The following is a 26,034-nucleotide window of genomic DNA, read 5'->3' as shown; positions in this document are numbered from 1 at the left end:
ATTCTTTTGAATAATTTGGCCTATATAGACCTCCTGGCTAGAATTGTTTATTATGTTAGGGCTCAGTACTGTCTTGAATAATAATAATATATGTCTATTTTTCTTCTATTTCACCAAGACAGACTACCTCCATGGTTGTGAGGCTTCCTCAGTAATACTTGCCACACCAAAAGCAAACTGGTGGATGATTTTCAGCATGTTTAGTTAATTTCTTCATGTGGTGGCTTCACAGCAATTGGGTTTCTTGGCTTAGTTTGATTGAGAATGAATATGTGCCCGTTTCACAGAAGCCATGCTACCAAAACGTAGCAAGGGCTTACTAGAGTCTCACCTTTAAGAAGTGATACCAAAAATTCTTGGTAATGATATCCCAAACTTGTTTTGGGTTATGAAGTGTGGCTTCAAATTACTTAGAAAAGTTGTGCAACTCATTTGGACTGAAGAACTCTATAGTGTTAAGATAATTAAAATTTTTAAAAAGTTAAAATGCCTGTTTTATGATAATTTAAAAATTTAGGATAACTTTATTTCAGTATTTAGTATTTCAAGATCTGATAGTTCCTGCAGGTATTTTAGTATTTATTCCCAGAAATTTGCTATTTGCCAAGATAATTGCCTCAGCTAGCATACTGTGGTGCTATTTTTAATAATATGTAATTCCTGGGGCCATTTGATAAAGCTAAAAGCTCATAAAATGAAGCTCAGAGTGACAGGCCTAGGAAGTTTAGTTTCATAAGACCGGAACTATTCAGGGAGTGTTTTTGAGAGGAACTGTAACTTAGATCTGTCTGCTAAATTTAGGCTGTCTGCTTACCGGGTCTCTCCTGTCTGTTTCTGGTGATAGCAGAGGATGGGGCTGTGTTTGGATTTGGTTGTTTTTGTAGAGGTGCAATGGAAAAATGGAATGTGTGTGTGTGTGTGTGTGTGTATTGGAAAAGGACATCTACTTTTAAAACATCTATTTATTTTTATAACCTTTTATTGACTATAAAAATAATGTGTTCATTATACTACATTTTGAACTATGAGAAGAATGTGCAGAATCGTTAAAAGTCACCAGGGGTAACTCCTCAGTTTGGTATGTAGACCTAAATTCTTATTTTCTGTGTGTATATATCTATCTATGATATAGGTATTACAAAATGATCACTCCATACATATACTGAAAAGAAACTTGCTTAAAATTGGCAATATAGAATATCACACGCATTTTTCCATATCCATGAACGTTTTCCAAGAAGATAATTTATAATTGTATAGAATTGCTTATAAGAGTACTGATTCTTTTGGTCAGTTTCTTATTGCTGTACATGTGGATTCTTCATTCCTCTGAGATTAACTGGTGCCAACTGAAACGGACAGGTCAAAAGTCAAATATAATTCTAATTCTTGATTCTCAAGATTACTAACCTGTGAAAGTTACCCTATATGTATGTATGTGCGTATCCGTATGTAATCTAACAATCTAATTTTGTCTAATAGTTTCAACCTCGGTAGTATTATAGAATTAAAAAGAAGAAGAAAAAGAAGGCCTGCCTTCTACTCTGTATCTTACAGCTGGAGGGTGGGGTTACCCAGAGTACCACTTTCTTTGTTATCAGACTTCACTGCAAAAGGATGCGAACGTTTAGCCAGCTGACTGGTTACAACTTTGTTCTTTCCTGAACCACCCCATGTTCCCTTCCACACTTCAGTTACACCCCGGAAAAGTAAAAGGAAAGGAAGACAACGAGTAAAGACAGACTCGCTCACCTAGGCCTCCAGAGCTGCCGGAGAGCCTGCGGAGGCGCACAGTGGAGACACTGCTCCTGATTCTCCTCAGCTCATTTGCTGAGCGTCGTTGGCTTTGTTTTTTGACTTTTTTATAGTGGTAAATGTACATAACATATTTGCCATTTTAACCATTTTTAAGTGCACAGTTTGGTGGTATTAAGTATATTCATACTGTATAACCATTACCACTATCCGCTCTCCATCTCCAGAACTTTTTCATCATGCCAAACTGAAGCTCTTTTAAACAATAAGATTCAGAACAAAAATGGTTGCCAAGAACCAAAGCAATTTGTTGTAAAGTAAACTGAAAATATGGTAGAGGAAACACTCAGAAGGATTTGTTCCCGTTGTCCATTCTTTCTCCATTTATAATTACTTTTTTTGTTAAAGGCAAAAGATTTTCGTGGTCACAGGCGGCACCACACGTTTGCATAGGTAGTGCTCCCAAAGATCACTTGCAGTGCTCTCATTTGCGCCTCAGAACATTTTCCCAGAATGGTATTTTCAAAACACTGCTCTCAAACTGTTTCACATACCATGGGAATCAGAGAACACTTTTTAAATACTCAGTTTTATGTTTGTTTTAATATTCATTAGTTTAAAAAATAAATAGCCAGTACATAAACATCTGTTTTCATGGATATTGTTGTTTAGGACAAGACTTTGTTTAAAAAAGTGTTCAATTTAGAAGAACACTATTAAGGAAATAATAGGTGGTATAGGGAGGTGGCAGATTGGGGTACAAATGAATAATATTTGGGAAACAGATTCTGAATGGTCTTTGAGTAGGACACACCTCATTCCGTTGCAGCCTCTGGCACCAGGATGAAAAGCCAGGTAGGCAATGACATGGAGATTTCTCTACTGATTCTGCTAATGGGCTGACGGGGAACTCAAGGGTCTGGAGAAACAGAGAAAGCCCTTGCTTATTTCTAGACTGGGTTGTCAGGGACATGCTCCAGACCCAGGTAGCACCATTGCTATGGTTATATTCTTCTGCTCATCATGTTTTTACTGCTTGCAACGTCAGAAAGGAGAGAGGATAAAAAGTCTGCATTCCAGAAGCCCGTTCTTTATTTATTTAAATCCTAGATAGAAAGGTTTACTTTGGTGACCATGGTCAGTCTTGGTCAGTGGGTCTTTCTGAGGAGTGCTCTGCTGGGTATGTTGTCACTTAAGCAAGCATTAGGATTTGGGATGAGTGAATGGGCTCAGACTAGGAAGAGGGGTGCCTGCAGGGGGCTTAGGAAGGGAGAGGGAGCTGCTCTGTAGGTCCTCCTTTCCTTCTTTTTTTCTTTACTTTTACTCTTACCAGAACTTCCCCTGCCAGCAAGGTTGGGGCAGGTCCCAAGCAATATGGGTTTCCAAAGAGTGGGGAGTGGAAATCCCAAGAAGATAGGGCTGCAAGAGGAGGTGAATTCCATGACTGCCTGGCTTGGGCAGCTGTTTCCAGATGGCCATTTATATTTAAAAGACATAGTAACTCTGGTCTTGAGCATCCTTTGGTAATCTTTCTTCTCTTCCCTCTTCTTCTTCTCTTTCTCCTTTTCCCTTTGCGCTCTCACTAATCCGTATTTTTTTAAAAGCACAGCATGCACATATTTATTGCGTATAAATCATGTATAAACAAGTGAGATTCCCTGTCCCTCTCCAGTTCTGCATCCCTGATCCCCCATAGCCTGTGTAATGTGTATACTTCTAGATATTGTGTGCTTATACATACCTGTGCACATATATACAATGAAAAATATAGACTTAAAAATGAAAATAATATATATTTCTCTATCACAGACATGTCGGTATGTACAGATATACCTCATTCTTTCAAATGACCGCAAAGTATTCTGTTGTGAGGAAGTACCAAATTTACTTTTCCAAACCACACTGAAGGATGTTTAGATGCTTTTGGAAATTCTGCAATATAAACAGGGCTGCTGGGAACATTTTTGAATGTATATCTTGACTCGCTAATATTTCTGTAAGCAAGATTCTTAGAAATGGAATTTCTGGGACGTAAAATATGTTACTGATTTTGATAGATAATGTCACGTTGTCTTACATAAAAGTTAGGACAGTCTTAGCTAATTTTTGTCTAATTATTTCTGCCTGTCTTGAATCTTAGCATATGTTATTTGTACTTGTCTCCTACTCCACACTTCTGGCACGTTTTATTCCATATATCTTACCTTAGCGTGTTCTCGATGCTACCCTACCTAGATGGCGAATTGCTCATTGTCGGGGATACCTAGTGCTTTAATAGTAGGCGCTCAATACAATAATGAGTTTTAGAAACAAAAATCCTCCCTACTCATCTGGAAATAATAAAGTAACTCCAAGTTCAGTGCTTTATTATGCCATTCCTGTGGACACTAGGTGTTCCTTGATGATGGATAATAGCCATCAGGTGGGAGCTGAGGTATTATAATTAAGAGTAAGTGCTCAGATTTGCTAGACACTAGTAATGATTAATTCCACTTATTCATTCATTCATTCACTCAACAAGTGTTTATTAAGAGCCTGTTCTAGCTAGGTGCTGTACTAGTCCACTGAAAGTTTTAGGTCCGAGTATATTTTCATCAAGTAGAAAGTTTCTGATTAGTACAGGAATACTTCTTTGAGTGGGTCTGATGCCTGACGGCATTGGCTCTGATGGGTTGTATGGGGCAAGGAGTGAGCACTAGCTGAGTCTTTGCCAGGGCAAATGGTAGGATGGAATTTTAATTTGCTAAGCTTAAAGGAGAAGAGCAGGAATTTGGGTTTTGGGCATTTTAACCTAGTTAGACAGGAACCACGGTGTATGCGTCACTCAGAATGCCCGAGACAATGTAGGTGCTTAATAAATGTGTACATAGTAGGTGCTTAATAAATATTTGGTTTTATTTTGATTCAGTGATTTGCCTTTTATAAATATGTATAATTTTCAGTCCTTTGCTCTTTAGTGTTGGTTCTGTTTATAGCAAAGAGAAAAGCTCATTAGGATAATAAATAGAAGATACATTTGAGCTGTGTCTTCAGTGAAACTCATGTGCTCATGGCTTTGCCAGAGTGCTTAGATGGTCTGTTCTCTGAATGCTGATCACCGAGTTCTTTCAATGCACAGGCTCTCTCTAGAATATAGACTTAACGCTCTACAAGCAGACCTTATTTTAGGTTAGAAGGATCTTTTAGTGTGTCTGTAGCTCGATTCCTCTAGCTTAGGTGTGGAACATGAGCAGGATATGGAATAGACACCTGTGGGACTGCCACTGTTGTTTTATGCTAAGAATGTAGCTTTCAGAAATAATTTGGAAAACCATTTTTGACGTTTTTAGGTGCTAAATTTTACCCCCCTTATTGAGAGGTTCTCTTCCCCTAGATGAAGTACCTAATTGCTGTTCTGAGAGATGTTTCCAGTTTGATCTCCAGGACTGGTGTTTTGTTCTTTTACAAATTAAATCCGTATTTTCCCTTGCTTCTGTTTCTCTTTTATACTGAAATAACCTGTGACATTTGAAAGTTAAATTGTTTGATCTCACAGTTTACATCTTTAGATCATTTGACAAGATTTTGAAATGCTTTTAATGAACTATGCCATCTTGCTAGGTTATAACATCATGTTCTCATTGCTTGTGAAACTGACATTTCATCAAATGGTTTAGGTGTTAATGCATACAGAATGTTGAAAAAATGAGCATTACATGATCTGGGCGTATGAAGCAACTCAGGGCAGTGACACCTCAGTTCTAGTTTAGTGGCCAGGACCTATTAGGTAATGAAGATTTAGGGACATGTCATCTTGATACTGTGTTATTCAGATGTGCCTCTGTTGTCTTATTGTTCCAACCAGTGTCTTCAGCTGCTACTGCTGATTAATGAACAGCTCATCTATAACGGATCTAGAAGTTATCATACCTTCTGAAGCTGTTGGGAAACATCTATAAGGTCTCATATTTAGGTTGTATTTCCCACTGTGATACTCTTAAAAATCTGGTTAAACATACCCACCGAGAAGGATTTCAGTAACTTTAGAAAGCATCAGGGCTTAATTTTAGGTGGAAAATGGCTGTGTATACAATTTGGGGGTGGAGGGACAGCCTTCAAGTATTTTTATTTTAATTCAACGTATAAATATGAAATTGTAAATTTTGTTAGAATACTTTTGGTTTTTATATTACAGCATTGACTCTGGATTTTCTCTTTGCTTATAGCAAAGAATAAAAATTAAGGAACCTTTCTGAACTTCTCTTTAGGTGTAACAATCTGATGATTGGATTCCTTTTATATGTTTAAGAAGTTAAGTTTTTGCAGAGGCCAACAGGGCTCAATGTTGTGTCCTTCTCCTACTAAAGTAATTCTAAAAGGAAGGAATGATATGATTAAAGGAAGTATGTTTTACCATTTGAAAATTTAGCTGCATTTCTTTTTAATAGATTACTTGTTTTAAAAAAATCAATTTTCCTTGGATGAAATAGTTTATGGATTTTTTTTTTGTATAGGTGGGAGAGTGTTTTAAAGACAATAATGTAGTCTCACACTTTGAAGAATCTGGAATTAAGACCTATGTTCTTATAATCAAATATAGTTGACTTCCTTCTTTTTCTAGTATTTATTTTTCCATTCATGAACAGATATTTATATTGAGTGCCTAATATGTACCAGGCAGTGTGCTAGCTCCTGGGGATACAATAATGAAAAATACAACAAAGGACCTTTCCTCATGGAGCTGCATTCTGGTAAGGCAGAAGAAAGACATTCAACAAGTAAGATGATGTAGACAAGAGGATGATCAGAGAAGGGGTGTCTGAAGAGATGGCATAAGAGTGGAGGCCTGAAAGCTGACTGGAAGCTACTAGTGAAGAATAGGGTGAAAGTGTTCCAGGAAGCATTAACAGCATGTTCAAAGGCCCTGGAGTAGTTAGAAACAAAAATCAGACCAGCGTAATTGAAGTCTTGTGTGCAGTGGTGGTACTTGGCCGTGCAAAGGCAAGGAGGTGGGGGTGGTCTTGTAAGCTATGTAACAATTAAGTGTGGATTTTCTTCTAAGAGTAGTGGGAAGTGTTGCAGGATTTCAAAGATGGGGATCACAGTTTAAGTTCTCTTTGCTTCTTTATGGAGAATGTGGCTGGGGTTTGGATGGGATGGTAAGCAAAGGAACAGCATTGAGGAGGCTGTGGCGGTAATTCAAATGAAATAGAGTGATGGCTGAACCATGGTGGTTGCATGGAAGAGAAGTAGGTGGACTCATGATATACTTCAGAGGTAGAATTAGCAGAATTTAGACCCTTGGTGACACTGGTTCTTTTTAATTATGGTTCTTTTCATCTTTGCCAACTCAGTAGCTGAAAAATGTCACTTTACTATTGTTTTAATTTTTATTTTATATTTTTAACTGGAGAGAGTGAATTTTTTTCCCCTCCACATTTGTTTTTTTTTTCCCTTTGAGGAAGATTAGTCCTGAGCTAACATCTGCTGCCAATCCTCCTCTTTTTGCTGAGGAAGACTGGCCCTGAGCTAACATCTGTGCCCATTTTCCTCTGCTTTATATGTGGGACGCCTGCCACAGCATGGCTTGATGAGCAATGCGTAGGTCCACACACAGGATTCAAACCAGCGAAACCCAGGCCACTGAACCAAAATGTGCAGTTTCAACCGCTTTTCTCCACATTTGTGGTCATTTGTGTGTGTATTTAATTGAGCTATTTGTAATCTTTGTTTAAATTCTTTTTGTTAACTGATTTTTAAGGTCTTCATATTTGTGATTTGTGACAGATTAAAAAATATTTTATCCGTTGATATCATTTGTCTTTTAATTTTATTTATGGAGTATTTTGACTGTAAAAATAAGTTTTTATCGTTATTTGTTTAAAGCTATGGTTTAAACACTTGGTGTCACATGCATGTTAATGTTAGAGACATCATAAATGCACGTGAACTTGAAAGAACACTATATATGACTCATTTTGAACTTATTTCGGTATAATATAACACATTGATATATGTTTAGGGCTTTTTAAGAATAAAAACCTTATTTCACCTAATGCAAAATAACCTTAGCTGTGCTTTTGCAAATGTGTTATCTATTTTTTATTGTTTTCTTGTGCCTTTTGTTAACTAATGTTACAGCTTCTGCAGTTTTACATAATATCTTCACAGTTCAACTGTCATCAGTTAGTTACAAGTTTCTACTTTGTTACATTAAGTTATAGTTGTGGAAGCCAGAGAATAAAGCTTATTAAATTTCTCTGTAAAGCAAGAATAAATGTTCAGAGCGCTTGTGTTAGAGTTCGTCCTTCTGGTAAAGTGTGTGCTCTTTAACTGTAAGGCTTTTGTACTTCTTTGAGGTCCTGCATCCTGGACGTGGTCTTGTTTAGTTGAGATTTCAGGATGGTTCATATATGCAGTACGTTTGCCTAGAACACCGTGGACATGGCCATGTTGCTAATTGTAGAGTCACTGGGTGCACATTAGACTCAGATGGGTATAGAGGAAGAAGCATCAGTTGATGGCTGAGAAAACAGGAGATCTAGTTCTTGCAATTCCATTATCTAGTCGTGTCACTTAGGCTTAGGATCTCTATTGGAAGATGTCTCCAAATCCTTTATAGCTTGGGAAAGGTGCTGGCATGAGCATGTAATTTCATAGACTTTCTGCTGCCCCCTGGTGGTATTCTACCTTAGTCTAAAGTTAGAGCTCTAGTCCCTTTACAATCTGAGCCTGTACTTCCATGCTGATCAACTTGGTGGATAAGGATCATCCATTCTAGGCTGCTGAGCTTTGGTGCTGTTAACCATTAGTGAGTTGATAACAAAGCTCGTGAAGAACGGGCTCCAGAAGTTTGGGAAATTACCAGATAGTTAGAACCAAGAAGTCACAGTCAGTGGTGACTGGAAAGAAGTTAATGAATTAATGGATATTCATTTTCTTCGTTTTTGTTTTTGCTGAGGAAGATTTGCCCTGAGGTAACGTCTGCTGCTAATCTTCCTCTTTTTGTATGTGAGCCACCACCACAGCATGGCCACTAAAAGACAAGCGATGTGGGTCCAAGCCTGGGATCCAAACCTGGGCCGCTGAAGCACAGCACACCGAACTTAACCACTAGGCCACTGGGGCTGGCCCAATATTCATTTTTAAGAAATATGCATAATTGGCTGTCAGAAATAAAGGCTTAAAGCATCTTTTCTGATTGTGGAGATAAAGGTAGAGGAGACCTGCACGCACTTTCCTTGGAATCCTTGATTCTTTTTACCTCCAAGAGTCTAGGAAAAGGGATCCAGGGAAGGAGACAGGGAGAGCCATTTATGGGAGAAGAACAGAACATGGTGGGAACATGGACAGTGCCTTCACGAAAAGGACTGCCCAAAGGATGCACATTTAAGTGTCATCAGTTTAGAATTTACCACTTTGGATGGGGTGCTCTCTGGTCTGAAAATAGTTTGAACTCGTCTAGGTATTAAAGTAAGCATTAGAAATTTATTTTGGGAGATAGACTTGAGCTTGATTTCTCCTATCTGGGCCTGTGAATTGTTGCTAATTTTAAAACTTGGTGTTAGTCCCCAGGGTTATGTTCCTTGAATTAGCTTTCCTTTTACCTCAGTGAGTTGAATTTATTTGTTACATGTAGATTTAGAAGAGATTTGGGAGACTTTTTCTCACTGAAATGGAAAAGCTTTGGCTATGAAAACTTATGTCGTTGTAGATGAGATTTTTTATATTAATCAAGAAATTATGCCTTCCATTCAGCCTACTAACAACACTGACCAGTCCCCAATTAGAAAGCAGGTATACTTTAAATGAATTGTGTTTTATTGTTATATGTAGTGATTAGGGCCCCAATCAGTCTTCCAGAGTCCTTAGATAATTCAAAGGAGCCACGTTTCTGAGTAAAATCATCAGCACACATCTAAGAGTTTTTAGCTGCTTCTGGGTAGCAGAAGTATTCTGGGAGAGAAGTAGTTTAGAAACTGAAATATTAAATCTTTTAGTACATTTTGATGCTGTGTGAAACAAGGGAAAAATATATTTGAAATCTGAACTGTCTTAGAAAATCTGGGGGAGATGGTTACTGTATATAAATTGTATCTAAATGTTATGGTCCTATTATTCTCATCGTTTACAGTGGTCCCCCTGTTATCCATGGTTTTGCTTTCTTCTGTTTCAGTTACCTGCTGTTTCAGTTACCCACCGTCAACTGCAGTTGAAAATATTAAATGAAAAATTCCAATAATAAATAATTCATAAGTTTTCAATTGTGGGCTGTTCTAAGTAGTGTGATGAAATCTCACACCGTCCAGCTTCTTCCTGTCCAGGACGTGAGTTGTTGTATCCACACTGTATACGCTACCCTCCGTTAGTCACTCAGTAGCCATCTCAGTTATTTGATCGATTATAGCAATTAATCACAGTGCTTGTGTTCAAGTAACCCTTATTTTACTTAATAATGGCCTTAAAGCACAAGAGTAGTTTGATGTTTGGCAATTCAGATATGCTAAACAGGAGCTTTAAAGTGCTTCCTCTAAGTGAAAAAGTGAAAATTCTTAAGGAAACAAAAAAAATCATATGCCGAGGTTGCTAAGATCTACGGTAAGAATAAATCTTCTATCTGTAAAATTGTGAAGAAGGAAAAATAAATTCATGCTAGTTTTGGTGTCACACCTCAAACCTCAAAAGTTAACGGCCACAGGGCATGATAAGTGTTTAGTTAAGATGGAAAAGGCATTAAATTTGTAGGTAGAAGACATGAACAAAAACTTTTCAATTGATGGCACATGTTGCACCAGAAAACACTGAGCCTGCATGAAGACTTCAGCAAGAGGTCCCCTGAAACAGTGACACCAAACCAGTACTGCAATTAAGGGATGGTTACACAGATTCAGGAATAGATTTGGACTGAAAGGGAGACCACATTCACTTAACTTTTATTACAGTTTATTGTTATAATTATTCTATTTTATTGTTAGTTATTGTTAATCTCTTACTGTTCCTGAGTTAGATAAACTTTATCATAGGGATGTACGTATAGGAAAAAACCACAGTGTATATAGGGTTCAGTTCTATCCATGGTTTCAAGCATCCACTGGGGGTCTTTGTAACTTATCCCCAGTAGATAAGGGGTGCTATGTATATAAAGTAATAAAGAGGCACCATTGTCTGTTACAGTAGTGTGACCAAAAATACAATGAAAATTCTGCTTTTGGATATTGTACGGAGGGAAAAAAATCTGTTTCCTCTACACATCCTAGGTTCTTTGGCTTTTGCCCCGTAAATTAGACTGACAAAAGACAGGCTAATGAGAAAAACAAACAAGATTATTAACATTTATGGCACATACGCGTATGGGAACTTTTAGCAGTGAGTAACTCAAAGGAATGCTAAGAACTTGGTTTTTAGAGAAGTGACAAGACGAAGGAATAGGATTTGGAGCTTCTAGGGGCAAGCAAATCTGAGTAGGCAAATATATGGGGAAACTAATGTAGATAAGGGCTAGTTTTAGCAAAGTTTGTTATGTCGATTCCTCTGGTACCACCTCTGAGCTGATAAGGGTCTAGAGTTGTCTCTAGTGATTGACCTCTGTCCTTTCTGGTAGAGAGGGGAGGGGAATACTTTTACAAATTTGTGTCCTGCTTTTAAACAAATAGGGGGAGGCGGAGAGCTTCTCTTGTATCTGCTTCTCAGTTGCCTTCAACTCAAAATAAGCCTTATGCCAAAGCGGTATATTCTGCTCTTCTTCCCTACAAAGGGCACTGTCTTTGAGCTCCAAGTCTCCAGTGGCTTTTCTGGTCAGGGACAGAAATACAGGTAAGGAAGGAGGGAGATTGGAAGCTGTGGTTGGGGTAAGATGGAGGAAAATATAGCCAGGATGGTGAAAAGCAGGATGGGGCTGGAGCATTCTTCAACATCTCTTTTTCCTTTAAAATAACTAATTAATATGGAATAATAATAACAGAAATGTATTTTGTATGTTCAGCCCTAGTTCTGGGATACTTGCTGAATCTTTTCAATCATGTCCCCTTGAGTTCTGAGAAGTTTTCTTGAGTAATTTTCTTGGGTTTTTTCTTGAGCTCCTACTATTCATGAATTGAACGTTCTAGATTACTTTTTTAATGATTTTACCTTTTCTCTCAATATTCCATCTTCCTATCTTGTTCTACTTTTTCAGAGATTTTTTCAACTTTATTTTCTATTGTTTCTATTGAATTTTTCATATTTAGTATGGATTTCCAAGCGCTTTCTTTTTAAATTCTCTGATTTTTTTTCTGTCGTTTTGTTCTTGTTTGATATCTCTTTGAGAATGTTAATAAGAGCTTTTCTTAACATTATCATTTCCCTACTTAGTCTTTCTCTTCCAACTTCTTTGTTAGGTTTTGTTTTGATCTCTGGCTGTCATACTTATTAGAATTGCTTTAAATATCTGTTGATTTTTAGCCATCCATTCAGATGTTAAAGGAAGCACTAAAAATGCTGTTTGGAAGAGCTTTGCAGAAGTAGAGCTTGTTTACATGAATTTTAATGCTGGACAATCAGTGTTCTTAGGTCTTTTTTCTTAAAACAGGCTGAGATTCCCAGAAAAACTTTATCTGGCCTTCTACGTGGAAGTTTTCATCCTGGCTCCTACTATTCTGGGTATCTAATGAGGTAAAGGGTGAGGGCGTCCAACTTAACGTCTATTTGCAGCTTAATCCCTTATTTTTAGTACAATGCCCCCTCATTCTTCAACTGTGTTGATGTTCCCTATTCTGGAGAGTCTCCATTTCTCTTTTTCTAGAGAATAAACTTCCAGTCGTCTCTGGTGTGGACAAGAAGAAGCAGTTGTTCAACTGGGCAAAGTGAAAGTCTAGGGGCAACTTCTTAAATGGTCTTTCAACCGGTCCTTCTGTTTTTAGCTCCACCTTCACCCTTACTTTGCAAGGTTCCTCTGCCACCAATTCCTCATCCTTTTATGGTTTCTGTTGCATACATCAGATTGCTTCTCTTCTTTCCTCTTTGCTGGCTCAGGGTTCTGTTTTCTTGAGTGGGCTAAATCAGTTACCACTAGTCCATCTGCTTCCCAGCTTTGTAGATTATGTTGCTCTTGTCTCCTCTTCTCTTCTCGCCTCTTTTTTTTTTTAATTCTTGCACTGTCATTTCAAGGGACTTTTAAGAGGCAATAGAAACTAATGCATATATTCAGTTAGACATCTTTTGTGAAATCTGATTCATTTTTGATTGACTGGATTTGGTGTTCTATTCCCCTTTCTTCCCAGAAAAAATATATGGGTGTGGATTATTTGAGTTTTTGAGGTTGGAAAAAAACCTTGTCAGTTGCCTTTCAACTTATATACTTTATATTTTTGCTGATTTCTCTTCCTCTTTTGACCTTTCCTCTCTCCTCTTTCCTCCCGAGTTACCAGCCAGTCACAGGCCAAAGAGCGAACCTGGGATTTTCCTATACTTTGTTTAAACACACCTGTTTCTTTATTTTAATCATCTCTTTTTCTTTCATTATGGTTTCAGTCTCTCTTTTACCTCTTTAGTATACTCATTTCATACCCCCTTTAAACTTGTTTTCTCAAGTTCATGGTTTGGTAAACGTCCTATTTGTCACACCTGCCAAATCTCCCTCATGGTGGATTATTTCCTCATGTGATTTATAATTTTCAATTGTTTATTTATCCTCAGCAGAGATTACTTTTTCCATGGGAATCATCTGACCTCTTGCTTGTTGAAGGGTCTCTAAGGGATCCTTTTGCATCTAGTTCTCTTTTGTATTCGCATTAATTTCTTGGCTTGGAAATCCCACACCATGCAGGTAGTGTAAATTTGGAGTCTGCATTTGGAGTCCTAAATTCACAGGTCCAATTTTTTCTAGAGAGAGTGTTGCTTTATTCAAGGGTCTTAGTTCCAGTTCCCTGCCTTGATCTGGCCTCAGCCCATGTCCCCTGCCCAGACTTGGATCTTAAAACCCCAGCCCCTGGCTGCTAGGATCCAAGGCTGGTATCCCTTTGAGCTATATGTGTTAGCTTGTATCTTTTCCACTCTGGGTTGAGATTCCTCTTTTTTTGTTACATGGGAAGGTACCTTTCTTACTTTTGAAATGGATTGTGGTATTAAAATTTTAGCAGTTATATTTATGTAGATTTTTATATGCTTGATGTACAAGGAAATATTCATCACTGGGTCCATGTTATGGAAGCAGAAGCCATCTCCTTTGCATTCTCATATATTCATAGGTTCGACAGACATCTATTAAGTGTGCACTGGTATTAGGCTTTAGAGATTCCAATACAAATGAGACTGGGCTTTCTGACAGTGGTAATCCTGAAAGAACAAAAGTATGTGGTGAGAAGGATATTCTAGGGAGAAAGAACAACTTGCAAGCTATGCGCTGAATGGTGTGTGAGGGAAACTACTGCATAGTTGAGTATGGTTGTAACACAGGCCCAGTAGGGAAATAGGGAAAGGCTGAAAAGGTAAAGGCATAGTTTTTATTGTGGAAGGAAGGCCTTGTTTCTAAGCTGAGGAGTCTGAACATTGTCCAGAGAGCTGGGAGCCACCACAGGTCTTAAGCATCAAGTGAAGAGAGCAGATTATATGCTGGAAAGACTCATCTGATAGCAGTGTGGAGGCAGGTTGCAGCTGAGCCAGAGTGGAGGCAGAAACTAAAGCAGAAGCAAATGGGGATAAAAACAGGAGCAGATCTGGGAACACCTTCAAGTTAGACTTCCTAGGAATTAGTGGCCATTTAGGTATGGTGGATGAGGGAGCGAGTGAAGTTGCAAAGCGTCAATCCCATGGGCCAGATTCAGTTTGCATATTTTTTTATTTTTGCCATTTAAAAAATTACATTTAAGGGGCCAGCCCAGTGGCATAGTGTTTAATTAAGTTCACTCTGCTTCAGCAGCCTGGGTTCTCAGGTTTGGATCCTGGGTGCAGACCTACTCCACTCATCAGGCCATGCTGTGGAGGCATCCCACATGCAAAATAGAGGAAGACGGGCACAGATGTTAGCTCAGGGCCACTCTTCCTCAAGCAGAAAGAGGAAGACTGGCAACAAGTGGTAGCTCAGGACCACTCTTCCTTACCAAAGTTTTGTAAAAAATTGAATTTGAACTGCATTGGGTGTTGCTTGCCCTATCCTGTTTGCCACAGTCCTTGCCACTCCCTATTCTCTGTGACCTAGCTGGACTTGTCTGGCCCCTGAAGGCATCTGAAGTTGAGAGCCTGGTGAAATGACTTCCCCAGACAGCCTTTTTTATTATGGCCGCTTATCCTGGGGTTGTGAGGAGACTCAGGGATGAGGCAAGACTAAGAAATGGTGGGGCAGGGTGACCTCATTCCTCTCCTTTGATGCTGGCTCTGCCACCATCACTAACCTCCAGTGCCACTCCCATCCCCATCCCCAATCTCTTGATTGACCACTGTTGGATTTTCTGCAGGAAAGGAGGGAAATGAGGAAGGATCTGGACTTTTTCTCCCACAGATGCCTTGAAAAGCTCCTGAGAATATGCATGGGCTAAATTCCATGTCAGATTTCTAATCCTTATTGCAGTCCTGTGGGAATGCAGGATTACTTTGACTTTACAGATGAGTAAACTGAGGCAGTTTAAGTAAGCCAGGCTGCAGTATGCTTTAAAATACTGTATTGAAGTTTCTTAGAAACAGAGGACAGTAAAGCGTGGCCTCATCCTCTTCCTAAGTCATTTGACTTTTTTCGTAGCCCTCATTTACTTTTGATAGGTTCAAAGGAAACGTGCAATGTTTTTATTCCAGCTGAACAAGCATAAAGTAGAAGGATTCTAGTTCTCATTTTTTAAAAAAGAAGAATGGAAAGAAAGGAGAGGAATGGAGTGGAGTGTAATGGAAATACAGAGCCTGTGTTGGCCTTTCCCCGGCTTCTGAGGCAGATGAGATCAGCACTGTGCACGTCAGCTGGACCTGAAAGCCAGTGGGTTTTGGAAACATTGGTTACGTCCTAACATTCTTGAGTGCTGCTTGAGTGAATCTGTGTCCAAGGACTGCAGATTAACTAGATGAATATTAAAATGGCCCTGCTGGTTTCAGATTCAGAGAGGCAGTTAATCAGTTGAGTGGGAATAGATCATCTTCAGAGTTTCAGTAATTGGCTTCTAAGAGTGAAACCCTGGGGAAAACTGTAGTGATTAGTTGTCATTAGAACTATGCAAACTTTTCCTTACCGCAATGACAACAAGGCAGTTTTCAAATGGTCTTTTACATTTGGCAGTAGACTAAATGGATGGATATTGAAGAAAATCTACATGATAGAACAGTTGTAATTCTGGTAGTTTGTTGTTGTTTTCTCTCTGGAATGATGGGAAATACCTGAAACCGGAATTTCTTTATGCACTTAGGTTCAGATTTCAGCTTTATCTTTGGTGGTGGTTTGGCTCGTCTCCCAGGACCATTATGTTTTGGGAATATGAAGGATTTGGGAAGCTAATTATACACAGAGGGCAAAGGTTCCAGTTATTTAGAGAATTCTGCAAGCCCATTTCGTATTTTTAAAGAAAGCTAATGTAGGAAGCATCTATTTTTAATTTTACAATACAGCCTATATGTTTAGAAAAGAATTGTTTGGGGCCGGCCTGGTGGCGCAGCAGTTAAGTGTGCACATTCCGCTTTGGTGGCCCAGGGTTTGCCAGTTCAGATCCCGGGTGTGGACATGGCACTGCTTGGCAGCCATGCTGTGGCAGGCGTCCCACATATAAAGTAGAGGAAGATGGGCACACATATAGAGTAGAGGAAGATGGGCATGGATGTTAGCTCAGGGCCAGTCTTCCTCAACAAAAAGAAGAGGATTGGCAGCAGTTAGCTCAGGGCTAATCTTCCTCAAAAAAACCCCAAACAAACAAAAAAAAGAAAAGAGTTGTTTCCTTTCAAGCATATTCTGTGTTTTTAAATACAAGTAATATGCGTTTATCAGAGGAATTAGAAAATACTGAAAAATAGCAGAAAATTATTTCATAGTTTTATCATTCAGGAGTAACAGAAGTTGATAGACACCTTCTAGACTTTTTCCCTATGGATATTTGTAATATATGTGTGTTTACAAAAATGGTATCATTCTCTTTTGTAAGCTATTTGACAAGTTATAAATATAAATATATCACTGTCAATTATAGAAATATAGTCCAGTCTTTAGTACAGGCTTTGTATTCTGTTGTAAAATGATATATTTAATCAATTCTCACTGTGGAATTTTTTAGGTTGTTTCTAATTTTTTGCCATAACATATGATTCTTTGAATTTTCTGGTTACTAAATATTTACATTCCACAACAGAATGACTCAAATGGAGGCTCCGGGTATGGGAAATGGTATTAGTTAGTTTTGCTGGTGGCAGGACTCTTCGTGAAATCAATGGAACGGTTTTGTATTTCATATTGTCAGAGAACAACTAGAATCATGGTTTATAGTATACAGTTAGACAACTGACATGGCTGGTTTCTTGTCATTATGTCCTATCTACTAATTTTGTCAACCAAGAATCATCTCTTTTCCTCTGGAACATTGAAGGCTACTACATTGGAATGGGTCACATGAGTGGGGGCATTAAAGGGAGGCTGTCAATTGGGAAAGTTATACTGCTGAGAAAGAATCCATTTCAGATATAGCAAAATCTTAGTATCAAACATCATTAAATAAGGAAGGCGGCGGTAACCAAAAGGTGTCATCTTATGAGGCTCATCTAACAGCTTAAAGTCTTGCAGTGTAAGCGGACCATGAGGCAGATATGTACACTTCACCAAGCCCTTCCTTCTCCTATCTAAGCAAACTAGGTCAGCAGAGACTTAGTGCAAGGAGCCGTTTCATAAGGGATGATTTTATTTGCTAATCAGAGTTTAGTCTGTGCAGTTTTGCGTGCTGCAGGTAATAGGAATTTAAAATAAAGGACAACTTAAAGGTTAAGACATCAGAGGTAATGTTTGACAATTTTCCCAACCGTACATTGAAAAAATATGTAGATCCTTGAACTAAAACTGTGTAGTTGTTGTTCTAGCCATTTTTTCTTCTTCAAATTTGATTTTATGAATTCTGCCTATTTAAGTTAACTCTTTAAGTGTTAAATAACAACAACAACAAAATCTACAGCTGATTAGATCGGTTTGGAGAAAAGCATTCAGGAGCCATCTAAATTGAAGAATTAAAAACCTCCCTTGTGAGTATTGCAGTGGGCTGCATTGCCCTAAAAGATCCTTTAGGTTCTTTCTTCTTTTTTTTTTTTCTTATTTTTGAGGAAGATTTGCCCTGAGCTAACATCCTTTGCCAATCCTTTTCCTTTTTTTTTTTTTTCCTTGAAGAAGATTATCCCTGAGCTAACATCCGTGCCAATTGTCCTCCACTTTGTACGTGAGATCCCTCCACAGCGTGGCTGATGAGTGGAGTAGGTCTGCACCCAGGATCCAAACCCACGAACCCAGGCTGCGGAAGTGGAGGGTGTGGAACTTTTAACCCCTCAGCATGGGCTGGGCCCCATTAGGTTATTTCTGACTCTTATGGAAAGTTCTGATAGATGTAAAGACCTTTATCTGGACTTGAAGCATTTACAAAAAAAGCAATTCATCTGTTTCACAATAAAATAATATCAATTCTTGGTTTGTATTGCTCTTTAACAGACCGTACCCACAGGTAATTTCATGTTATAAAGTCTGAGTTAAATGTTATGTGCTCACCAAATTTGGTCTTGCTTAAGTTGATTGTATAAGCTGGTAGAGTAAAATCATGTGTATACTCATGTTACTTTTGCTGTTGTTTTTAGAGGTTTGATGCATGAAGCAGAAAGTTTAGTTCCCTGTATGTTTATAAGACTAATTCTGCATGTACCACTTCCTACTTGCACTTGCCGTTATCAGCATTTAGCCAGCTTCATGTGTTCAGCTTTTGGTCCATCGTGCCTTAAAAGAATCATACAAATTCAATTCTTAATTTCATGACACTCATTTAAAAAGTCCATTGAATCTTCAAAGAAGAATAAATTAAGTTCAGTGTAATAGTTTCTTGCTTTTTTGGTATTGCTTTATGTTTTCCAAAGCACTGTCAGGTGCCTGTAAATTCCCTTAAGCAATGGAACAAGCAGATGGAATAAATTATTCCATTATAGGAAGCCGAGCTCTAGGCTTGGAGTACAAGTTAGTGACAGAGCAAGCACTAGACCTCCGATGTTCTGAGCAGGTGCCCCATTGATAGATGTATGTTTCATGCTATTCTAATTCTTGAAAAACTTGTGTCAGTGTGTAGTCCATGTGGTAGCTTTTTGTTAACACAACAATGTCTTATTTCTAGACAATGCCAGATAACAAGATAATAGATTCCTTTTGAGTAAGGTGAACAAATATTCATAAATGATTTTGCTTGATTAATGTTTTCTCATTACCAGGATAATTGCTTTCACTTATTTTTCTGTTTTTAAAGATCTAGCTTTGATAACTATAAATAGTTTATAGTATGTTGTGGCATTTTATCTGATTCCTTTTATAATATTAAAGACTAAAATATCTATTTTAAGAATTGGAACCAAATTGTATTTAGCAGATTCATTTTTCACTTAGCTGAGGCCCAAAAGATAATTCTGCTGAGTTTAGAATCTATAATGAGTATGCTGTTGTTCCTGCCCTTTATCCTATAGGACTATTTTTTTTTTTTTTTGACTGAGGAAGATTTGCCCTGAGCTAACATCTGTGCCAGTCTTCCTCTATTTTGTATGTGGGTCACCACCACAGCATGGCCACTGACAAGTGGTATAGGTCTGCGCCCAGAAACTGAACCTGAGCCACTGAAATGGAACACACTGAACTTAACCACTAGACCACAGGGCTGGCCCGAGGACTATAATTTTTTTTAAAAAACTTTTTAGACTATCCTTCATACATGCTGAAATCTGTGAGGCTGTTGGATATTTGCCTTAGGAGAGCCCTGTAAAGCATCTTGGGTCTCCATCTAGCCCCAGGACCAGTTCTTTGCTTTGGATAAGATTTTAGACAAGTCACAGTCTCACTGGATTTTAGTTTACTTATGTCTAAAAATTACAGATGAATGACAGTTCCAGCACTTCTTCTGTATCTCAAATTAGTTCATGTACAGTTTTTACTCTTCCACTACTTCCTCCCAGTTCTGAGAAATACATCTACTGATTTGAGCTGTACTTCAGTCCTTAACCTTCTGCCAGTCGTGGATTCGGGGTGGGTTTTCTGAGTGATGGCGGTAGTTGTTTTCTGAGTGATGGCGGTAGTTGTTTTCTGAGCCCAGCCTAATGTGCAGTCTTCTGGGTCTAGATGCGAAAACACTTTGCCTTTCACTTTTCAGAAATGGTACCATATGTTCTAAATTGAGTGTGTGAGTCCAGAGAAAAGTCACTTTCTCACTTCTCTTCCTGCAGCTGGGCTCGGGAGTCGCTGGGTAAGTCCTCACCTTGTAGCAGTGGCCTTTGAAGTACTGACTGGCTGTCCAACAGTTACTTCCATAGGAGTCAACTTTTTCCCTTCCACACGATTTCAGCCTCAGCTGCGGGAAAACAGCATGGATGCCTTTATTTTCAAATTTCAAAGCTTGCTTGAGAAATAAAGGGTTGTTTTCTCATGAAATTTGGAAGTGGCAGCTTCAGTAAATATTTATGAAATATCACAGGGGCCCAGTTGGGTGTTAGAAAGGGAGCAGGACATTACAAAAAGAACAAGACGTATTTCTTGGAGGCATTAATAGTTTTCATTGCTTTTACGTAATTGGATCCTCACAGCAGTAGCAGCCCGTGTGAAGGTAGGTGAGGTAGTTATCAATCCTATTTTCCAGAGTAGACTGAGGCTTGGAGAGGTTACAAGACTTTGTCAAGAAGGAGGGAAGCTGAGTTTGAGTCTGCAGGCTCCCTGACTCACACAGCTGGTGCTCTGTCTACCACACCATGCACACAAGACAGTTAAATTATATTGTGTGTCACAGATATTAGTGATGTAGGGATTCAGGGAGAGGGGAAAGGGTTGTGAAGTGGTCAGAAAAGGATTTGCAGAGAAGGACCTTAAAGACTAAGGGAAGGACCTGGACTTGTTGAAGACAAGTAGACGGAGAATTCCAAGTTGGAGGGAGGCACAGGGACTGTCTTAAGGAGTGAAGAATTTTGTTGTCCTAGTTGATTAATGGAAATCAATGATTTATCTTGCTGTCTCTTAAGAGTCCCTTTGGCTCTCAGAAACTGCCTGATGGACTTGCCATTGCAAGATTAGCATTCCTTCATTTGGATGGAGGCTCACAATGCCAGAATGAGTGTGTGTGTGTGAGTATGTATGTGTGTGATGGCCGTGTGTTGTCTCCTACCGTTTGATTATTTTCTATTTTAAAGATTATTGTCTCTTAAAAGGAGATTCTCTGACTGTCCCCCGAGCAGAGAGAAGTGAAATAACTCCTTGGACCTTGGTCTAGGCTTTGTGGTTCTGAGGGGTTTCCCCCCGGCAGCCTTCCTGTGTTGGACCGGGGAAAATGAAGAACCTACATGAAGAGCCCCTGTTCATTCCCTTGGGCCTGAACATTCCACTATGTTTGTTTTTTTTTTTTTTCGTAGAGTTCTCTTAGCTGCTTCAGGTTGTTGAAGGTTCCCTTGACTGTTATCTTAATTCTGTTGAGGAGTATTTGGGGGGAGGCCTGGGAAGTGATGCCAGGACAACTGCTTTCCTGTAGGATCTTCTGCCAGGACTCCCATCTGGCTTGTGTGTCTTCTTGTCACTCTAGGCAGTACTAGTGATCCATTGAAGCAGCTCTGCAGTGGATTTTAAGTGGTCAGAGATTCACTTTGGTTTCATATTTCTCTCTGGAGAATGCCCACCTTATTCTCCTTGACCATCCAAATTGTTTTAAAGCAGTTTTCAACATCAATGCATTTTTAGTAGGTTTATTCTCCATTAAACCACCTACATGTTGCTAGGTCTAAGGGACATTTCCTGAGATATTGAACAGATATTGTTTGAATACCTTTTGAGCCCTGGGAATGCGAGATACATGAATGCTTAAGATTGTAGCCCTTCCACAATCGCTCCTCAGCTCCTGGGGGAGCCTGGACTGACACTTAACCATAAGAGAGTGTAATAGGGGTGGTGCACAGCGCTGTGGATGCTCAGGACTGTGCATGCTCAGAAGAGAGAAGGCCCAGTTCTTCAAGGTCTGGGATACTTTTTAAGCTCTAGCCATTTGACTGAATGTTATTTGGATTGGGAAATTAGGAGTGGACAGATTGTCCATCTTCATTCCAGAGTCAGACTTGGGGATTCGCTAGACATGAATTTGGACTTTGAAATCAGAAGACCTCAGTACTGGTCTTATTTGTCCCAGTGTGTTCCACAGGGAGTTGGTAGGAGTTAGTGGGGAGGAGAAAGGCAGGGAGGAGGACAGCCTGATGAAGTCAATTTGAGAAATCCTGGCAAACAGTTTCTTTACTGGAGGATTTCCTGGAGATTTTTACATGCTACTGTGTACTGCTGTCCCCAGGAGAGATTACAGTGTGCTGTTCCTAGGCTTGTTTGGATGTATATTTTTTTAAGCTTAGAGCATTTTATCAGATTATTATTCCACAAAGCAGAGTTAAGGAAACACTACCATCAGTAATTTCTAGCTCTTAAACATACAAATCTGTGCAAGTGTTTTTGCAGTTAACACAACATTCATTTGGAAGAAAAAAAAAGGTTAGCCCACTATTGGACAGAGTGTTTTCATAGTGAGATATAGTGGACAGTAGCCACTGGACATGATAGGAAATTTGAGAAAGGAAAAAAAAGGATATGGATGCCAACAGATCCCTTTTAGTGCTAGGTTAGGTGACATCAACTTTTGCGTTTGTTTTCTTAAGTACTGACAACGACCCTGTGAAGGATAGATTGGACTATACCCACGTTGCAGATGAAGAAGCTGCAGTTCACCTAGTGAGTTATGCGTGGGAGACACTGAGAAGCAGACTGTGAACTGTCTTCTGCCAAAAGCCATGTTTAATTAACCACAATGCTTTGTTCTAGAGCTAGCTCTTTTATTTCTAACTTTTCTTGTTTTTTAATTTTAAATGATCATTATAAAAGTAATACATGCTTATTAAAAAAGTAGAAAATGTCACTAGGCCCATCATCTAGTGTAATTTCAGTTAATATATGATGTATTTTTTGCAAGTTGTTTTATGCAATGTTACATTCTTTAACTATAGTTTTGGTTAAATATATAGATACATTATTTATACATATATTTGTACGTATGTAAATTTAGAAATACACGTGTAGAATGTACATCCTACAGATGTGTATTTTGGTTATTGCCACATAGCTGGTTAAGTATTTTAATAAATGAATACATTGAACTAGGATTCAGAAACTTGACTGTATGACTCTTCTGTGCAAGCTGCCACTTGACCACGGGCAGGTTCCTTGATCTTTCTGGAACTCAGTTTCCTCGTTTGTATACGAGGGGGTTGAATCAGATCATTGATTTTGAAACCGTGGGATTGGTTCCGTGAAACCCCCAAGGGGCGGGGAGTAGAAACATCAACAGAGCAGGAGGACCCTGGCCCTTCACTCCACCTGTGTTCCAACCAAGCAGCTGCATTTATAATTCTTTTATAGATTTGGGGTCCAAGTACGTTTGGAAAAAGGGATTCATTGGTTTTTTTATGAAAGAGTATAAAATTGTTGGACCAGATCATCTTGCTCAACATTTCTATGATATCTATTAAGTTGCTGTGTGTTATGTACATTTTAAAACATTTCATCACCAGATAGAATGGTAGATTAAGCAAATTTGCCGTATTCTTTCAGATTATCTCAGGAAGCATGGAAGGGCAAAGAGAATCACTGATCTGTACTGAGCAGTGTCCAAAGCACTGTTGAATTATTTCTTGGGAAAGAAACGATTGGAGAGGTTGTAAAACATTTCCCCTTTGACTTTGTCCATTCTCAGGTCCAATTTAATGCTCTTTCACGGAAGACTAACCAGAGAATCAGTGGTCCCTTAAACTACTAATATAAGTTTAAAAACTATGGACATTACCAATAACTGGTTTTCCATTTTCCTTATGCATGTTAAGTTTTTGCATTTTGAAGAGATTGATTCAAAGTCCCAGTATTTTAACTTTTTTTCTTGCCTCCACAGAAGGAAGAATCTTGCTCAAAAATGAGGTGAATGAACGCCCAGGCCCTCAAGAATCCTGGTCAGCTACATGAGGTGTTTAAAAACTGCCCTGACCATCTTGCCACACAAGTCTCTGTCATGAGGCCTGACAGGATGAACATGTTGCAATGGGACAGTGTCCTGCTCTGTAGGAACGGTTGCTGCTGACCTGCCGAGAGCAAGCTGGGGACTGCATGTTGTCTGCCAGTACAATGAAGGAAGTGGTTTATTGGTCACCCAAGAAGGTGGCAGACTGGCTGCTGGAGAATGCTATGCCAGAATACTGTGAGCCTCTGGAACATTTCACAGGCCGGGACTTGATCAACCTAACCCAAGAGGATTTCACAAAACCCCCCTTGTGCCGAGTCTCCTCCGACAACGGTCAGCGGTTATTAGACATGATAGAGACCCTGAAAATGGAGCACCACATGGAAGCACACAAGAACGGCCACGCCAACGGGCACCTCAGCATTGGCACAGACGTCCTCACTCCCGATGGCAGCTTCAGCATCAAGGTCAAACCCAACGGGATGCCAAATGGGTTTAGGAAGGAGATGATAAAGATCCCCATGCCGGAACCGGAACGCTCCCAGTACCCCATGGAGTGGGGCAAGACTTTTCTGGCCTTTCTTTATGCACTTTCCTGTTTTGTTCTCACCACAGTGATGATCTCGGTCGTCCATGAACGAGTGCCTCCTAAGGAGGTGCAGCCACCACTACCGGACACGTTTTTTGACCATTTTAACCGGGTGCAGTGGGCCTTTTCTATTTGTGAAATTAATGGCATGATCCTTGTAGGACTCTGGCTAATTCAGTGGCTGCTCTTAAAATATAAGTAAGTAAAGCAAAAGCTCTCAGGTTCAATGATTGGGGGGTTTGCACTACAGATGTCTAATACTCATTATTTGGAAATTAAATTTGTCAAGCAGGAGAATCAAAGCATATTATTTCTTTCTTTTTTTTTAACCGCATACCCAACTAAAGCTCTGGCAGCTTTAAGAAAATGCCTTTTATTGCCTGTTTTGTACAAGATTCGTACAGAACGATGAATGGGATTGTTAGAGATGATGTTCTTCTATTTTCACTTCACAGGAAAGAAAACCCTCAGACACCTTGAGAGAGTCCAGGCTATTGGACCACAGATAGACTACCCAGTCTTGGTGTTATTAATCCATCAAATAAATAGTTGACAGTTGACCTAAGCACCGTGAATGGCTGTATAGGTTTTCCCACACAGGGTCAGACATCTGGAACCTTAGCAATGTGTATTTAAAGAGATAGAATTCAGAACAGCTATTCCAGAGTGGCTTGAGCTGTTGGGAAAATGATACCCTCAGGAAATGACTTTGTTTAGGTAGGTGGAACACAGATGAACCTGCATGGTTTTCCACCTTCTAGAATGTGTGGCACCTAAAGCAATATGTGGCTCTTCCATTCAAGTGTCTTGGCCTTTTAAATAGGCACCTCCTTTTAGTTTCAGATGGATCCAAAGTGGCTTTCATGTCCCAAGCTCTAAACTCAACACAGGCCCCTCAGACAAGCTCTTTGCTTGGGTTGCCTGTAGCAAGCTAAACATCTATGTTACCCTCCTCATTTGTGTCTGATTTTCCATTAGCAGAACATCTTTATTGCTTCCGTGCATGAGAGTTGGAAATGGGTTTGCTATGGAACTGAGTTTCTCTCTAGTGGACTGTGTTTCATGACCTATAGCATGGTTGAACATTAAGGAAGTCATCTTAAATCCAGAAAACAGAGTGCAGACAGAGAGTTGATACTGAACTTGATCTGAAAGAATTGATGAGTGTTTTCCTGGTATGTTCATAAGGACTGTATTTTTTAACCTGGTGAATTACCTATCTGCAAATGGAAATAAAAGCAGTTCCTGTCTCTTTGCCAGGAAAGGACTATCTTAACCTGTGTAAAGGAAGTTAAGTGGCCAGTGTTTATTTGGGGGCTCTAGAGTTTGGCAATCCTGGAGTTTAAGCTAAATCTGAAATAGAAATGGTGGTCTAGGCTGCATTTGATTTGGTGGAAGGCCTTTTTTTGTTTACTTTAGTTTTAAGAGGCTAAATAGATAGCAGTAGGCTTCAGAAATATGAGATGCTCAGAATTTCTTACTTACATTCATTCGACTGCCAAACTAGTTCTGCTTTTGACCTTT

At 39.2% G+C, this 26,034-nt stretch overlaps 1 protein-coding gene across 7 annotated transcripts in view; it reads left to right on the top strand.

The window, feature by feature from the left end:
* SGMS1 (sphingomyelin synthase 1) overlaps positions 1–26,034 on the top strand; it is a 285,938-nt gene that overhangs the window by 222,961 nt on the left and 36,943 nt on the right. For 6 of the 7 annotated variants that reach the window (XM_046652229.1, XM_046652227.1, XM_046652230.1 and 3 more), the window contains one exon: positions 23,856–24,708. In XM_046652229.1, coding sequence (XP_046508185.1) covers positions 24,068–24,708 — 641 coding nt within the window. In that variant the 5' untranslated portion in view covers positions 23,856–24,067. Of the gene's footprint in view, positions 1–5,599; positions 5,695–23,855; positions 24,709–26,034 lie in introns of all 7 variants that reach the window. The other variant, XM_046652234.1, reaches the window with a different exon arrangement.

Source organism: Equus quagga, chromosome 2 (genome assembly GCF_021613505.1).
Source record: "Equus quagga isolate Etosha38 chromosome 2, UCLA_HA_Equagga_1.0, whole genome shotgun sequence".
Lineage (NCBI taxonomy): Eukaryota > Metazoa > Chordata > Mammalia > Perissodactyla > Equidae > Equus > Equus quagga.
This window is presented reverse-complemented; position numbering and strand designations above follow the sequence as displayed.